This window comes from Micromys minutus (assembly GCF_963924665.1).
Source record: "Micromys minutus genome assembly, chromosome: 6".
Taxonomy (NCBI): Eukaryota; Metazoa; Chordata; class Mammalia; order Rodentia; family Muridae; genus Micromys; species Micromys minutus.
The window spans coordinates 50,140,635-50,158,827 of NC_137975.1; the positions used below are offsets into that span (position 1 = coordinate 50,140,635).

General features: G+C 40.1%; 2 protein-coding genes across 4 annotated transcripts in view; one reads left to right on the top strand and one right to left on the bottom strand.

Moving 5' to 3' along the window:
* Positions 1 to 3,739, top strand: part of DCLRE1C (DNA cross-link repair 1C) — a gene marked incomplete at both ends in the record, with an annotated part of 32,021 nt that extends 28,282 nt beyond the window's left edge. The window contains 2 exons of the mRNA XM_080917554.1: positions 2,572 to 2,612; positions 3,725 to 3,739. Of these exons, the coding sequence (XP_080773680.1) occupies positions 2,572 to 2,612; positions 3,725 to 3,739 (56 nt within the window). The remainder of the gene's footprint in view (positions 1 to 2,571; positions 2,613 to 3,724) is intronic.
* On the bottom strand, positions 3,539 to 17,413 carry SUV39H2 (SUV39H2 histone lysine methyltransferase; the record flags this gene model as incomplete). Of its 3 annotated transcripts, none has more annotated exons than XM_080917557.1 (6): positions 3,539 to 3,763; positions 4,758 to 4,887; positions 7,279 to 7,425; positions 9,647 to 9,784; positions 15,111 to 15,256; positions 17,383 to 17,413. In XM_080917557.1, 6 exons carry the CDS (start codon positions 17,411 to 17,413, stop codon positions 3,657 to 3,659), a joined length of 699 nt encoding a protein of 232 aa, XP_080773683.1. In that variant the 3' UTR covers positions 3,539 to 3,656. The 3 variants fall into 3 exon arrangements, with proteins under 3 accessions (XP_080773683.1, XP_080773682.1, XP_080773681.1); XM_080917556.1 differs by having other exon boundaries at positions 9,122 to 9,784; XM_080917555.1 differs by having other exon boundaries at positions 9,122 to 9,784; positions 17,182 to 17,413.
* Between the last annotated feature and the right edge of the window lie 780 nt (positions 17,414 to 18,193).

Genomic DNA, 18,193 nt, shown 5'->3' on the forward strand with positions numbered 1-18,193 from the left:
ACAGCAGGAGGAAATCAGGACCTTATTAACCTCTATCCCATAAAGACCTGGGGGCAGGGCTGGAGAGATGGCTTTAGCACTTGTCAGTTTTGTGGAGGACCCAGGTTTGGTTCCCTATACTGACATGGTTGCTCACAACTGTAACTCCATTCCAGGGGATCCATACATACATGTGATGCATACAGACAGGCAAAAGACTCACACATAAAACAAGAATGAATCTTAAGAGCTACCAGTGGACCAGGCAAGGCTGTGTTCTAGAAGCTGAGACTGGAGGCACTTGAGTTGGAGGCCAAGCCTGGGCAACATAGCAAGAGCTTGTTTCAGGAAATAAAAATGTCACCAATGCAATACCATTGAAACTACAACAATTAGGATATAAAGAAAAATAATTAAATGTTTAACATAGATGTTCTGTGAATTGTTAATTGCCTTAAAGTACAATGCTTTTGTATTGATGTATATGGGTTAATAAAGCTTTATATAAACATTTTCATAAGCACTTTGGCATGACATTTTACAAATCAAGGGAAAAGATGTAGGCACAACACACAAAGTAAGTTTAAAAGGAGTCTTCCAATTTGACAGTTAAACTGAATGTCACAGATCATAACTGCCATACAACAATTAGATGAGGAATTACTGGACCCAACCTACTGGGTGGAAGGACTTAAGATAAACATACATATAACTGCATTTATATATAGTCACTAATACTCAAAACTTAGTTCTTCTTTTACTTTGAACTGAGCCACACTCAGCCCAACTTGGCTTTAATAGGATATTTCATGATCCAAGGCCAGCACCAAAGCATGCCGGTACACTGTTCTGATGTATCTCCAACACTGTATAATTGGATTTCCATGTTTTGGGTCTTAGGTCTGGCATGAACACTGGCTGGAACGAGGTCCAGAGCTACAAATACAGCAGATTTAGATCAGTATACCTGACCATCAGCTTTTACAACTTACATTTCTAGTACAAAACAATAGGAAATCTTTACATATGGTGTTTATTCTGTGATTAAAAAAAACACTTTATAAAGCTTTAATCTGTGAAACTATACTTTGAGGTAGGCACAAAACTAAGGCACACAGGTTAGCTCACAGAGCTAGTAAGCAACACAGCCAGCCAAGCACCAAGGCTTTAGACGTCTGTGAGTTCGATGCTGTATGAAGCTCTTTACAGACAGCATTAAAACAGGCAGGATGGTTGTCGTGCCTACTCCATTCAAGAGTTATAAATTAGCAAAGGTTAAAAACGTTTCAAAATGCCAAGATACATCACAGAGTCCTAAAGGCTAGCCACTTCTACTTTAGAGAAGAATCAAATGCAAAATGATTGTATAAACCTTGTGATACAACTTGACAAAACTGGTGTCACCTAGGAAAAGGTAACCTCATTTGAGGAACTGTCTCCATCAAATTGCCTGTGACGTGTCTGTGGGAATTTTCTTAATTGCTAAGTGATGTAGCAGGGTCTAGCTCACTGTGGGCAGAGGCCTGGGCTGTGTAAGAAAACCTGGCTGACTATGAGTCTGGGAGCAAGCCAATAAGCTGCGTTCCTCCATAGTGCCAGCCTCTGACTCAAGCTCCTGTCATGATTATTTCCAAAAACGTGTGCTGAAGACAAGATATACTCAGGACATGTGAGTTGAGGAATCAAGCTAGAGCTAAATCGATCACTTTTATCACAGCAATAACACACACACACCTGTGTAAACAGCTATCACGAGGTGAAAGTGTAAGAGAAACTATAGCAGGATAGTAATAGGGGAATGTTGAGAGGCAAAGAATAATGGAATAGTGAGTAGAAAAGCAAAGTAGATATGTGGAACTCAATGAAATCTGTGTTTGAAAGTAAAACTCTCATGCTGGGCATGGTAACACATGCCTGGAATCCCAGCATTGGGAGGTAGAGGCAGAAGGACTGAAGAGTTCATGATAATACTCAGCTACATAGCAAATTCAAGGCTAACCTGAGCTACAAGATACTCTGTCTAAAGGCCTACCCACTCCCCACAAAATCTTAAGGGCCCATCAAATTTCTATTAGTAAGGACAAAACAAAGCCACACATTTATTAAACATGGTCTTTTTCTTCTTGCCCTCCTTCCTTTTAACCTAAACATTAAATAAGACCAAATATCTAGACAGTCAAAACATTTTTTTAATCCTTAAACCTGAAAATAATTCAAAGTGAGCTTGACCATGGGTGTGGTAGACCTATAATGCTTTTAAGATTCTCAAAGAAAAACAACAAAAAAATGCCATTTAAAATTATATTTTTTCTTGACACATTCTGAAAATTTTGGGTAGCAGACATATAGAGGCCCCAAACATGCAAACACTGTATACTATGTATTGTGAACATGTAGTCCCATGGAGGCAATATTCTGAATAACATTGTAGTGTCTCTCAAAACAGGTTAAGAGTTAGGGAGATAAAGGTCTTGAGTTCAATTCACTTTCCTTAAGTTTATGACAGTCTGTTAAGGCCTGGAGCAGTGAGCACGGGACTCTTAGGATGTCAAAAGCTTGCTTTATTCGCGGCATTTTGTTTTGTCTTCACACTGGACACCATGATTAGACCTCCCAGACCCAGAAAGATGAAAGTAAGGTTTTTCTTTATTGGGTTTTACTAAACCAGGGAAAACTCCCATCTAATCCCCAGAGGTTAATAAAAGTTCAATCAGACATTGGCCAAGCTAAGTTTTATCCTATTAAAAAAAAAATTCTTATATAAAATAAGTATCTGTTCAAATATAGCTTTCTTTTCAAGGGCATCCACAAAATACAAAAGTATTTAAATTTAGTGGGTAGTAATGAAAACTGCCTTAAGTGACAGTATGTGATGTGAACTACAATGCTGTCGGGGACATCCTCCTCGAGAATCTCATGCTCCTGTTCTGATGAGACAGTATGGACCTTGCTCACACATGCTGAACCCCTTGACTCTGCCTGGCATTGCAGTGGGTCCTCTTAGTCACTGTTCTCTCTGTTAAAGAAACACATGGCCAGTCACTATAGATTTCTAGAGAAGGTGATTAGAAACTTTTCTTCTATGCAACTAAAAAAGTCTTTTAAGAATTTCAGGTTCAGACATACAACCTTTGTAATGGTATCCATTGCTTCAAAATAAGATCAAGCTAAAAGTAAATCTCCCACATTTTTTTTACACCTGAAATGTATTATTAAGATGCCAATGTTGTAATTTAAAAGTAGAAAATATAGTAAAAAATTCAGCATCACTTATTTGTCTTAGATACAAGATCAGTGAGTATTAAATAGAAATAATATAGTAAAAAAATAAAATTTGTACATTTGCCTAAATTGGATTATCTCTGAGTCAAGATAAAAGGCTTCATAACTGTTGTTGACTCACTTTTCAAACACTAATTCTGACTTCTTGAGTGAGCAAATAATTTATACATCGTTCACTTTCCATGTAACCACCAATATCTACTGTTTATGTGGCCCTTCAGTCCCTTTCAGAATCAATAGTGATATACTTGGCCAATATCTTGAGCCATGAATTGTACATTAACATCATATAATGCAATACATAGGTAATAGAAAGCAGTCCCAAATACTTTTTCAGTTATTAGAAGAAAAACAAAAATAAAAAACAAGTATCATGAGCTCCATTTCCTGAAATTTCAGTTGAGGTAACCTCTGCAAGTCTCGGCTCCACATTTGCATTGGGTTCTGACCCTTTTATTGGCAGGGCTGTGGTCAATAGAGTCAGAAGATAGTTCTCCAGAACCTGAAAACACAGGAAGAGAAACAGATATCTGAGAACGGGTGAGAAGACGGCTTGTCAGGTAGAGTGGTCTGTGACTTTTAGAGGACCAGAATTCACTGCCAGCATTCACATCAGGCACCTCACAACTGCCTCAAAGTCCAGCTTCTGGCCTCCATGGTGCTGGCAGTCACATGGACACACATAAAATCTTTACCTTTATCTCAGCACTTGGGAGGTGCAGGCAGGTGCATCTGAGTCTCAGGCTGGCCTGGCCTACAGAGGAGGTCTACAGCCAGGGCTGCAGAGTGTTTACTTTCTCAAGGCATTGGTGAACTCCCAAGGAAATAGTTCTGTACTTCTGTGAACATCCTGAGACATTCCGTTCTGAACTATCTTGAAAGATGACATACACTAGTAAGAATGCCTGCCATAATGACATATATTGAGAAAGTCCAATGCACAGCACTCTTTTTACACATCACTAAGAGGCCACAGCGAGGCCAAGTAGTAAAGGCAGGTAAAGCACATAGAAGATATTCACAATCACAATACAGCCGACAGAATTCAGCACTTTAAAAAGCCAGATTCAAGAAGGAATAGAATTCATGTGATTGAGATACTTCTAAACCTGTCTATATCTCTTTTAGTAAAAGTTTTAAAACTGTAGTCTATATTATTATTAGTGTTATGATAAGGCAAGCTTCCAAAAATGGAAGTCCTAAAAAGTCAGGCTGTGATGACTTGGGAGAAAGACTGAGTACTGGCCTTAGTTGTTGGATGGGCTCTGGGCCTTAAGATGACTAAGTCTTCCTCCCACAATTTTTTTCATTTTTAAAAAGATTTTTAAATGAGTACAGCATAGTGTGGTTCATTATCTGCACATATAATTTGTTTGGATGATCCTCCCCTGTACTGATTTCTTTCATCTTCAATGTTAGTTTGGTCCATGGTTCAAAGACTTGTCTGCACTGTCATACTGAAACCAACACCAGGAAGATCATTCATAAAACCATACCTTTCATTTGATAGTCAAAAGTCAGCTCTTCTCCAGCATTTATGGTTCTTGTAGAGAACAATGCTATCCTGGGAAGCCGAGTATCAAGGTTATCGATGAAAACACTAAACACCTGGAGATTTGGGTCACACTAAAAGAGAACAATAAAACTGTTCAAGTAAAACTGCTAGGAAGGTGCCATTACCGTATACAATTGTTAACTGCCCACATACTGTCAAAATACAGTTTTCATATATAAGATGTTAATCATTCATAAAGAATCAAAAGATACAAAAAGTCAGATATCCAATATGTTTGCTTCCACAATTAATGAGATTTTGTTTCATTTTTTTATTCCTAGAGAATTTTAATCCCATTTCCATTTATAAAATGGGCATTTTACCTGTAACCATTTCAATAAGGTGTGTGTATATACTTTAAATAGAGTAATTTTTGTTTTTGGAGACAGGGTTTCTCTGTGTACCCCTTGTGCTATCCTGGAACTCATTCTGTTGAGACCAGGCTGGTCTCAAACTCACAGAGATCTACCTGCCTCTGCCTCCCAAGTGCTGGAATTAAAGTTATGCAACAGCTGTCACCACCTAGCTAAAGTAATTATTTTAAAGTAAAACCAGCACCATGGAACTCAAAGTTGATACCACATAATTTCATTACCTAAACTTTTATTTGGAATTGTTCAATATCTCAGGAACACGGAACTACACATATGCAAGAAGATCTAACAAGTCACGCCAGGTAGGATAATGTCTGAGTTGGGCAGTAGAGCTGACCTACATTTCAAGGGTCCCACATCTGGACTCAACCAATTGCAGAGTCAACTAACTATAGATTATAAAAGTATTTATTGAAAAGAAAACCACACCAAAGTCCTGACCATGTAGAGACTGAGTGTTCCTGTCCTAAGTCCTAAACAACACAGTATAACTTTATGTTCTATCAGGCATTAGAAGTAATCTACAGATGACTTAAAGTGTAAAAGAGGATATGTGGGCTATTATGTCTCAAATTTAACATAAGGAACTTGTAAGAATGTTGACATCTACAGAAGGTCCTGGAACTAATCCCCTGGGATACAGAAGAATGGCCAATTCTCAAACTTATTATGAAAAAATTATTTAAAACAAACATTTAAACAAATCACACAACCAAAGAGGGAATACTAACATTCTCTCACGTTTCACTGGGACTCTCATACAACCTTTGGTAAACAATCTACCAGACCGTTTAACTTGGCTACATCTTCTAAGATCAGCTTGTGGCATACCTCAAAGCTATATTCCATTACTGGTCACATAGGTATAAAATGGCAACAGTACTGACCTCCTGGCCTTATTGCCTGGTACCTGAATGATGAAACTATACATTATAAAATCTGAGTTCCACAGTGCCAACTTTAGTTTAAGATAGTTACTCTCTCTCTCTACACACACACACACACACACACACACACACAGACACACACACACACACAATCTTTAAAAAGACTGCAAATATGAGTTCTTCAAACATCAACTAAAAATTAAAGATTAATTAATAATTTAGGGAAATAACCCTAATGCCCAAATGATTTAGAAATCCTTAACTTTTACTTTAAAACGTCAATATAATGACATTAAAAACAAAATCAAACAAACCAAACAACCCAGCCCTGTTACTTTTAAGCTGTATCTATGGGAGGATTGTCCAAGACCCTCAGTAGATGCTTGGAACTGTCCAGAAGACCAAGCCCTTTTCATGTGCTAGGGTTTTGTTCTACACATATACACTTACAGTACGTTAACTTTACTTCAGACACAGTAAGAGATTAACTACTGACAAAGGTCTGTCTCTACGAAATATCTTATTGTACATTCATTCGCCTTGTAACTTACCGGAAACTACTCATCTTGTGCTTCTGGACAGTCACTGAGTAAAACAGGGACACCTGAGTGCATGTAGCACTATGATGGCTAACGTGACAATCCAGAGGCTTGCTAAGTGAGTGTCAGGTAGCGTATACTGTGTACACACTATGGATGGGTCATGTCTACAGTAGGAGACTTCAATTCTAAGCAGAATAGCAAACAACTTAGAATGAATTATTTCTAGAAACTTCCACCGAGTATGGACCACAGCTAAGTAGGTAACTGAAAGTGTGGAAAGTGGAGTGTGGACAAGGTGAAGGACCGCTATAAATTTTAAATGTTTGTATTAATGTCGTTAAGATGAGTTTGTTAATATTCTTAAAGCACCTAACTCCCTTGCTTATTAATCTCCTCTTTCTGCTATGAAGTTATCCATTTGCCCTATAAAGTTACTAGGAAGTTTAAATTAACTGAGATACAAAGACAGTTACAGAGCATAGTTATTGCCCAATTCCTCAATATGTATGTTCATATTACAGTAATATGATTTAACAGAAGCCCTTATACTAAACTACCATGAACGGCTGTGTAAAAGTGATTATCCTTCAGTTAAGGAAATAAATCATCCAAACAGCACTAATTTGAACCGTCTTATCTCTAAGTTAAGTGTTCCTTACACTATGATTCACAAAATGAGATACATTTCCATATCGAGCCGCATCCACTGTGAACTCATCAGACTCATAGTCCAGATCAAAAAGGTAGGTGATCCCTTTGTTGTCATAGAGCTGTCCCCGTCTCTCGGCCTCTTCGCTTGTGATGACCTAAGGAGAAACATAACAAACAGAGCAGGACAACTATAGCTTTATAGTGTCTCTTTGATGACAGGATCTCTCCAACTTCTGGCCTCAGACATCTTCCTACCTCAGCCTCTTGAGAAGGACTACAGCTAACACTGTGTTCTGCAAAACTACACAACAGTGTGAAGTACTGTGGAACCACAGAAACAGTAAGCTATTAACACTGATTCAAATATTTAAAAAGAAATTCAAGTATTTTTTAATCTATTTATCATATATTATCTATCTACTATTTAAACATTTAAATAATAAAAGATTTATGGGAAAATGTATTAAAAATGAGGGAAAGTGATAATATATTAGAAGTATAATTTGAGGTAAGTTGGAATACGGTACTTCATAATCAGGCTGTGTAAGAAGCTATTTGCCTATGCTATACAGGACAGAGATGAATGGAAGACTACCTTTACAAGAGTCTGTACTCTCAATATGCTCAACCTTCCTAATGCTACAACCCTTTAATACAGTTCCTTATGCTACAGTGACCTCTGACTATTAAATTATTTTTGTTGCTACTCCATAACTAATTTTGCTACTGTTATGAATTGTAGTGTAAATATCTGATGTGCAGGATCCTTGGTATGTGACCCCCTGGAAGGTTTGCTCAGTTCCTAAAGGGGTAACAGCCTACACACAAGTTGAGAACCACTTCTCTAAAAAGGCTAATTGTTGAATCTGTGAGCAATAACAAATGGAGACTGGTTACAAGAGACACAGTGTCACTATGCAGCCAACTATTTGGAAAGCTTCACTTTTCAGAAGACAGTCAGGAAATGCTTCAGCCCAAAACTCCTAGCCCAGGGGCTGGGGCTGTAATGCAGCAGGAGAGTGCAGCAGGCTGGCTTGGTTCCATCCCTGTCGGCACATTACCTGCAGTTCTGTTCTTCTGACTACAGCCTGATTACCAGAAGACTCCAACAGTGGTCAAGTGACACATATCAACTAAATCTGTAGTTAAGCTAAGTCTCTGTGCCTCAGTTTCTTTATTTGTAATAACAGAGATAACTGCTCTTTCACAGAGCTGAAGATTAAAAAGTTAATGTACTAAGATGTTTAGTTGTGTCCTATGATGAGCACTACCTTAATATCTATTAAAGTAAATATGCTAGTATTTGTAATCAAAAGATAGTTTGCACGCAGCTCTACGTGGCCAGATATTGGTGGTTATTGATATAATAATAAATGCTTTTATACATATTTTACAATATCTACAAAGCATGTTTTACTTGGTAATGCCCATCATGCTGATATGAAATAGGAAAAAAAATTGTCATATTGGGCCAAATAATGAAATAAATGTAACTTTAAAGTTTCAGTATGAAGGTAGCATGTGTGTGGGTATCATGTATGTAGGTAGCATGTATGACTTCCTTCTTGGGACTTTTGTGTAAATATAGTTGTTATATTTTAAAATTATATTTTAAGTAAAAAAAATATATACTTTGGTCAGTGGCTATGAATGATAACTATTAATTTATATTATTTATTTTTTCACATAAAGTTCTACACTTCTAACTATGCCAATAAACCTTTCTCCTAAACCTTAAAATGAATTTCTGCATATCTGTAAATGATAAAACATCAAAACATGTCAAGTATTTACATTGGTAAGTTAGAAGGAAAGGATAAAGCTCATATGCGTAGGTTAAATTTAATGTACCTCTCCAACATATTCCATGACAAAACTCATTCTTTTAATCTTCACAAGGGTCTTTACACCCCAGCCACAGCCATTGCTAGTTCTAAAGATGCACAGTGAATATTGTGTGCCTTTCTGTACAATCCTATTGGGACAATCAGGTCCACATCGGCACCTTGAGTTGCATTCGTAGATGGGAGTGCCCGGCTGGATTTTAATCTGTTGGTTCTTATTATAAGCCAAGACAACTCCAGCCTCAGCAGGACAACACTTCTCAAAGAAGCAGTCTGTACACGAGCATCCGAAGGTAGCCTCACTGTTCAAGCTGATCCCAGGAGCTGGCCTGTATTCGTTAATGTAGTAGAAGTCTGAAGGTGGGCCCTCCAAGTCCACAGTATTCTCAACAAATATCATCCCTTTGTGGTTCTTTGTTCTGTTGAGGTAATCTTGCCATCTCTGCAGAGCTATTCTTTGCTTAGCCTTCTGTACAATATACTCAGCAACTGCAGGCCACAAGGATCTGTTATTGTTTTTTGAAGGGATGGCCTTGCATTTCCTTAAGTAAGTACTCTTGTCATCATAGAACTGCTGCAGGAGCTGTGGGCACCTGAGGTTTCTCAAGGGCTCCCAGGTATTTGTAGACTCTGGCCATCCTTTCCATTTTACAAGATAATATTCCACACCCTTAAAATAGAAAAGAAAGCACTCATCAGATTATGACAGTCTCTATAATGGCACTTCTCACAATTTAAACTGCACAGAGTCAGAAGTTTCTAAGAGAGAAGTATGAGTCATACAAAACAAACTTTTGTATGCTATGTGAAACACAGATTTACTGAACTGTAACAACGGACAACAGGCCAATGAGTCCTATCCAGGGAAAGATAGAGGCACTGAAACTGTTTTATCAAATAGGTCAAAGTATTTACCTTGGTCATGGAAACAGGCGGTCCCAGAGCAAACATTAGGCTAGTAGCTCTTATGGCTAGCATAGCTGCAAGCATTCTCTAAAGGCTGTAATGCTCACTGGACATGAAAACTTAAACCCTCATTGTCATGGCCAAGCATCCCTTAGATGTTCCAAAGATAAGCTGGTAAGTCCCTGCTAGCTACAGGTAGCTAGTGAGTACCTGGAATGTAGCTACTCTCAAATGATAGACTTTTTGTGTAAATATTGCACTGAGTTTCAAGAAAGTAGATTGGGAGGGGCAAAATACCTTTACGTTTAAAAATGACTGTATTTTGAAATATTTTACAGATACTGAATCAATTCCTGAAACCAATTACTATCATGTAATTGGTACTATGTGGTTACCAAGAAATGTGCATTGCACTGCACACCATGTTTCTACAAGTCATTAATAGTCTAGAGAACACTGGCAAGTAAAAGCTATGAGCAGTTTAGTAGCAGGCATGAAGCACAGCAAAGACCCACTTTTTATCACCTAGTTACTGGCCAACATGGTTTCTGAAACCTTTTTGTACACAGTGGGTCAGCAGATGCCATTGCAAGGGTCCTATTTAAAAGGAGTTCGTGTTCATGAGTAAATTCTAAAGTGATGTCTTTCAGTAATTAGTTCTTTATCTTAGAATAGCTAGCACATATCCATAGGCCCTAACGTAAAGCCCAGAAATGTTTTTTGAAATATCAAAGTGTGTGAGGGGTGGGGGATGGAGGGCTCAGTGGTTAAGAGCACTGGCTGTTCTTCCAGAGGACCTGGGTTCAATTCTTAGCACCCACATAGTAGTTCACAACTGAAACTCCAGTTGCAACGCTGTCACATAGACATACATACAGGCAAGACACGAATGCACACGAAATAAATATCAAAGTGATTGAACATGTATTTAGATTTTTTAAACACTTCTTGTATTAGATACTTGTTTCTCTTTTTTTGAGAATATGAGAATTACTATAAAGCCATATGTCATACAGGCCACTCTTCTGTTAACTCTAGGTAACTGAGATTCCAGCTCTAATACTTTCTGGGCAGCCTTCTCACCTCAGTGATGATGACTCCCTGCTGCTCATATAGTCAACAGTCGCCTGATGCCCAACAGGAGCTCAGGAATTCACCTCTTTCCTAAACAGACTCTTGCGGTGTGACTCATCAAGGTGACTTATCTACCTTCTGACAGGAGCTGAAAAGCAGGTAGACTATCTTCATTCTTTCTCTCTAATCTAGTCCTTCAACAAGTTTTATTAGTGATGGGCTTCTTCCTACCCATCTCCATCATAAAAGATTAGTTACTTTTGGTGCGAAGTTCTTATCTGGATTATCATACTAATCTTCCAATGGTTTCCTGCCTCCAAACTGGTAATTTTCCAATCTGTCCTCCATGATGAAAACATAAGGTTTATTTTATAAAAACAAAAAACCCACAGAATCACTTACTGCTCTATTGTGCTTTGCTTACAAATTGTTGCAAATTCCCCTGTTCCCTCACAGAGGTTCAATCTTCCATTTAAAAAAGCTATTCTTAGTCTGGTTGCTGGGGCAGGGTAACATAGTAGAACGCTTGCCCAACATATATCCAAGGCCCTGGGTTCCATTCCCAGCAACACAAAAGGGTTTTAAATTCTTCCTCAGTAGGGTGTAATAGTTCACATGTATAGTCTCAGCTACTCCAGAGATAAAGGTGTGGGGATTATTTGAGCTCACAAGTTCCAGCAGCAACACAGCATCTTAAAAAAACCAAAAGGTCAGAGCAGGAAGATAGATGCCTTAGTAGGTCAAGGCACACCTACTCCAGGCCTGACAACCTGAGTTTGATCTCCAGTCCACATATGGTGCAAGGAGAGAACCAACTCAAAGTTGTCCTCTGAACCCTACATACAGTAACTCTAGGTTTGGAAGGACAGACAGGCAGATTCTGGGAGCGCAGTGGCCAGTCAACATAACCTAAATGAAATGCATCTGGCTCAGTGAGAGATCCTGTCCTAGAGGATATAAGGCTAAGATGGACAGTCTTTCTGTAGCTTCCACATGTGCTCACAGAAGCACTCACACCCTCACACACACAATATAAATATATGAAAAGTATTTTTAGAATGAGCAAAGGATCTGAATAATTGGTTCACCACACAGATATAAATGTCCAGTAAATGAATGATAAAAAAGATGTTGGACAACTTCCAGAAAACTGTAAATAAAAGCCACAACAAGATGCACTTCTCACAACAGCTCCAGAGAAACTAAGCCTCATACCCTGCTGGTGTGGAAGCAAAAGGATGCAGAGCTCTGGAAAAGGATGGCAGCTCCCTAAAGAGTCAAAAATCTTAGGACCTAGCAACTCCACTCCAAGAGAAATGAAACTATGTCTGTACAGAATCTTGCATATTAACATCATAACAGCGTTGTTTATAACACCCCCAGATGGAAACAACTCAAGTTTGTCTGTTCCATGATAAATGCAATGCCTCAACAGAACTAAACATATCTGGCAGCAGAAAAAAAAGAAATATGATCTTACACTACCAGAGAGATGAGTCTTAAAACATTATTCTAGACCAGGCACATACCTTTAATCCCAGCACTCTGAAACCAGAGGCAGATTTCATAGAGGATCTCTGTGAGTTCAAGGCCAGCATGATCTACAGAGTGACTTCTAGGATAGCAAAGGCTACCCAGAAAAACCCTGTCTTGAAAAACCAAAAGGAAAAAAAATATTCCAAGGGTGAGTCCAGTTGTCCAGACTTGTAATCTCAGCTCCTCAGGTGACTAAAGTGAGGGGGATTCCAAGTTCAAGACTTTCCTGGGCTTCAGAGTGAGCTCAAGGCCAACCTAGGCTACTTTAGCAAGGCTTCATTTCAAAATAAAAACTAAAGGGCGAGGGGATATAACTCAGTGGTAGGGCACTTGCCCAGTACATGCTCCATCATTTACAGGAAGGGAAGCCAGTAACTAAGAAACAGGTATTATTCTCTGTACATACAATGAGGATGTCAGGGACGAGACGCACACTGTGGAAGAACACTTGCTTCAGAACAGTGAGGACCCAAGTTCCAGTCCCAGAACTTTAAAAAGCCAGGGAAAGCCACACGCACCAGTAATCCTAGTGCTGTTTGGAGGCAGAGACAGGAGGATTGCTGAGATCTGCTGTCCAGCAGTCTAGCTCAGGGTTCAACTAGAGACAGGTCTCAAAGGCAGAGTGAAGCGGGGTAGCACAGAGCTGGAGGAAGGCTCCCAGAACTCTACAGACACACAAAAGAGGACTTGGTAGTTTTTTAGGGTGACTACTTGAAATTTGGCTGGCGATGGTTAGTTTTGGAGATTCTGTTTAGAGTACTGAAAGAATGTTCTAAAGTTGGCTGACTCTTTGAGTATACTAAGATTTGAACTGTATACTTTTAAGCAAATTGTATCTCAATAAAAATTATTTTTAAATAAATTAGAAGGGAAAAGAATAGCTGTGCAAGTAGAGAAGGGAGGCCAAAGGAAGATATCCAAGGGTCAGAGAAGATGTAAATACAGTTTATTGACTGTCACAAACAGTGAGAAAGAGCTTAGTATTAAAAAGGCACCATGCTGGAAATATAATTATGCAAACAGTCCTAGCACTGAAGAGGTTATTAATTACATGATGGCTGTGAGTTCAAGGTCAGCCTGGGACTACATGGAAAGCCCTTGTCTAAATTAATTAAACAGAAACTACAGGTGTAGGCAAAGTCCTGAGGAAGGGGACAGTGAGAAAAGAGTGACTCCTTTGAGAGACTCAAAACAGAGATAACTAGTGATGGTGGTAAACTGAATATTAAAGGCTTACATTCATGAACGGCAGTGGTGCCTTCCGATAAATATGGGAGAGATCCAAAATAGTAATAGTCATTGGGAAAACCACTGATGAAAATAAGAAAACAGAGCAAAAGGGAAAGTTCCTGTCAAGTAGAAATGAGAATAGGAGAAATTTGGGGTTTTGCTGGGTATTTGTGTGTGTGTGTGTGAACTGAGGGCATTTTGGGGGCTTTATGCTTGCTGGGATCTGACACTGAGCTGTAGTTTCCTTTAAAAACTTAAAAAAAAAAAAGTTTTAAGGAGTCTAGGTTACCCAAGATGGGCTTGAACCTGTGAGCTTCCTATTTAACCTCACTTAGTAGCTGGGATTCCAGGTCTCCCAGGTCCAGCAGGCACAGCTTAGAAGTTTTTTTTTTTTTTTTTTTTTTTTTTTTTTAATGGCGTTAATACCTATGATCAGATGATAATCTAGGCTGGACTGCTCAGTCTCGGGCTTGTAAACCAAGATGGCACACAATTAGGCTCTTTTTGGAGCAGGAAGCTGAGACTGTTGGGAGAGATGCTAGACCAAGATCTCTGTGCTGAGGAAGGCAAGGCTGTGCCTACCACAGAAGATAGCATTCAAAGCAAGAAACTGACTTAAATGAAGGGCTCTGCAGAGATGGAAGACAGAAATCATATAATTTAAACAGGACTCATGATTATTTATCAGCAAGAATTGAGATTAATGGCCGGTTCTCAGAGTAAGGCTGCAAGTAAATAGATTATGGATAATACAACTATAGGGTTTAGATAAAATGGCCCCTTAGAACAACTCATTTGCTCAAACAAGGTCTTGAAATGCCTATGAAAGTCAGTCCATTTTATCAGACCGCAGCCTATAGCACCCCAAGCTGTCAGGATGGCAGAATTCACATGCTGCTCCTGGAGGGCATTCAATAATTCTACAGTTGCCTTTTTCCAGGCGATATGGAAAATATGATCCAGGAGCAACATGAATTACAGGACAAGCCAATCTGACATCACACATTTGCTCTGGTAATTAACCCGTATGGAAACAGTCAAGAGTTGAATGCAGAAGGATATAAACACCCTGAACATTCTAATGCAAGAGCATTGGACGCTTCAGTGTTGACAGTGCACACAAGTCTATGACTTACAACCTTAAACATTAAGAAGAGCTTTGCTTATTTTGAAGGCTCTTTTCACGTTAGAGAAACAGCAAACACTGCAGTGTGAACAGGTCTCTGCCGAGGGGCTAGACATTGCCTTACCTTTGCTACCTTGTAGTCACACAAGTACTCCACCTCAAAATTGTTTAGATTCCTTTTGGTGATTCCAATCGATTTACATGTGAGCTTTTCTTTTCTACATAATTCCTGGAGAGTATCAAGTGAAACTAGGCAAGGCACACACCAGGCTACAATAAGAAAATAGAATTCTTTACCAATAAAATAGCTACTAGGCTGAAACAAAAACTTAAAACCCTCTCAACTGACAATTTTATAGTCTAGGAACACATATGACAACAAGCTACATATGTGTGTTTAAGAAAAAAGTTACAGGCTAAAGAACTGGTTTTGGTGAATTGGTTTATTTTCCTGTGGACATCTATCCCACTTTTACCCACAATACCTAATTCTTGCTTGACTAAGATATTTCACATCTAAACTTTCTTAGGGTTACATATAAATGCGAAGGTAAAAAGAAGTAATTTTTTTTACTGTTCCACTTTATTCTACATAGAATATAACTGTTTTAATAAAATATAACTTATCTAAAATATATTCTAAAATGGTCACAATTTAAAAATAACTTGGCTTCTTTTAATCCGACAATAAGAATTTAAATCTGAAATATAGTTTTGTAGTTAAAAATCTATATCCTACTTTTCCCATTTTTGGAAAATGGCAAGAAATTTCAGTTTCATTTCTTTTGTGCATGGTGAAATGTATTTTCAGCAGGTCTAACAGAGAATTCTACTCTAAATGAAGAACACAGGGAGATCATTCATTACAGTTTCCAAGCCAGCAGCTAAAACCACAATGCACAATAGAAATAATCCATAAGCCAGACTTGGAAATCAGACTTACTAAACGATAACCATACAGAGGCTAGAAAGAACTGCACTCCATCCTGAATTTTAAAATATAATTACGTAACTGACGTCTAGAAAAATGTTACAAACTTCACTACATGGCTAATATCAGGATAAATACCCGTTGGTGGGCCACCTAGCTATACAACTTCGAGAACGTCCCAATCTTTTTATGTATGAGATTCACTGAAAAAAAAAAAGTGAGGTTTGTTGAAAACGGAGGTGACCAAAGAAAATGTATCTGTAACCCACCAAGCTGTATTTAGGAGTTCTCCAAAGGGGTATGGGCACAAACGTTTAGAGGTAAATTTCCAGGAAGGGAGACCATAACCGCTCTAATATTCCCACAATCCTTCCTTGTCCTTGGGACTTTCCCTCAAATTTGCCAGAAGACATTGATTTGCTTAGGTGTGGTTCTCTGGGGGGGGGGGGGGGGGCGAGAAAGCTGTAAAAAGGTCTCATAAATAGCTTCTTAAAATCTTAAGGCTGTTTTGTCTAATGCTAATCTCCTTATACTAATCACCGGCAAAAGAGAGTCCTCTTGTTTATGTAACCAAGGTGTGAGCTGTTTTTTTTTTAAACCCCTAGCCCAGAATCTAAAAACACAACCTTATAATGGAGGGTGGTGTTGAATATGATCAACGTACATATATATTCGTATGAAAACGTCATAACGAAGCGTTATGTGTAATCACAAAGCACCTCCCCTCGCAACAGAAATACTACATTTTTGAGCATCTGGGAATATTAAAAATTGTCAACACTTGGTTTACAAAACCCCACAGCCTATAATGGAAGGAAAACGCCTCACTGTCCAGATTATTTTATAACATCCCACTTATACAAATCATTCCACCAGCCCACCCACACCACGCTTCAGGGAAGCAGAGTTACGGGAATAATAAAGTGTCACCATCTGAGTGGAGCGGAGGCAAGAGCTGGAGAACAGCCTTTTCATTCCAGAAGGCTTTACACAACCCAGACTTTCAAAGGGCGCGCAAGTCGAGCGCACGCACGCGCACTGCGTGCCCCCGACTTCAGCATCCTCAGAAATAACCCACAAGTTCCAGCCGGTCCCCCAAAGTTTCCAGGAGCTCAGGGTCGTGTGTGCAGAAGCTTCACAACGATGCCAGGCCCGCTCGAACGCAAGCACCAAGGGTTCCCTTTCTCCAGCCCCGCTACCCCCCAGCCCCCCGGCTCAGAGGTGGCGACCGCTACCGCGGCAGCGCGTGTGCTTTCCTGCTCACCCTTGAATAAGTCACCTCGTGCACACTCGTCGCCCAAGACCGCGGCCCGCGGAGCTCTGGACCTCGCTCGGTTGGAGCCGGCGCGTCTCCTGCGCGAGCGTCGCGGCGTCACGGTGTCCGCGCGGCGGCGTCTCCTCGTTCGCCTGGGCTTGGGCCTCCGGGGCGGACCTGGAGCCCGGTAACACTTCTCTCCAGCCTCACCGCCCCGTGCCTTGGCCCTGGCCGCCGCCATCTTGCGGAGCTTTCATTCAAACTGGCGCGGTCAGCCGGAAGAACTCAGCTGGCTGGCCAGACGCCCCGCCCCGGCCCGCTTGGGACTCCGGAGCCGGGAGGCTGTAAGTAGAGAGGCGTTCTGACGTCACGGAGGCCCACCCCCCGCCCAGTAGCCACTGCGTCTGTGCCGCACAGTGGGGGCGGAGCCTTCCGTGGAAACCGGCCCCGCCCCTCGCTGCACGTTACTCGCTTTGACTTTGGAGGATGCTTGCCCGGATTCCCACGCGGTGCGTTGAGTCTCTTCTGAAAGACCTGAGGTGCACACTCCCCCAAACGCAAAATGTGCTGTGCGGGTTAGTGTGCGCAGGTAGCTTCTTTCCCACGCATGTTCCTCAGCACCTCACCCAACTAAGCCCTTTTCCTTTCTCTTCACCCCACTATAGCTCAGGATCTTAAATTTGATGCACGCTGGGTTCACAAGGAGAGATGCAGTCTGCTTAAATCACTCAAAGAGATTCTGATGAGTCGATGTGGCCACGTAGCAGCTGGAGGGTCTGACAATTGTCAGAATCCAACCAATCCTAAGAACTCGTCTTAGTTAAAGCAAACTTACAAGGTACACTTAAGACAAGGACTTACTAACATTATTAACAGCCTTAAACTGAGGGCAGCTTTTAACCATATATGCTCGGGAGAATCGGGTCATGAGTTCCACACCATTGTAAATCTGACAACTTGTAAGGAGAACCATTATACACAAAAGACTATATGGAATTCCGTGAGCTGCCTTGACTTCCAG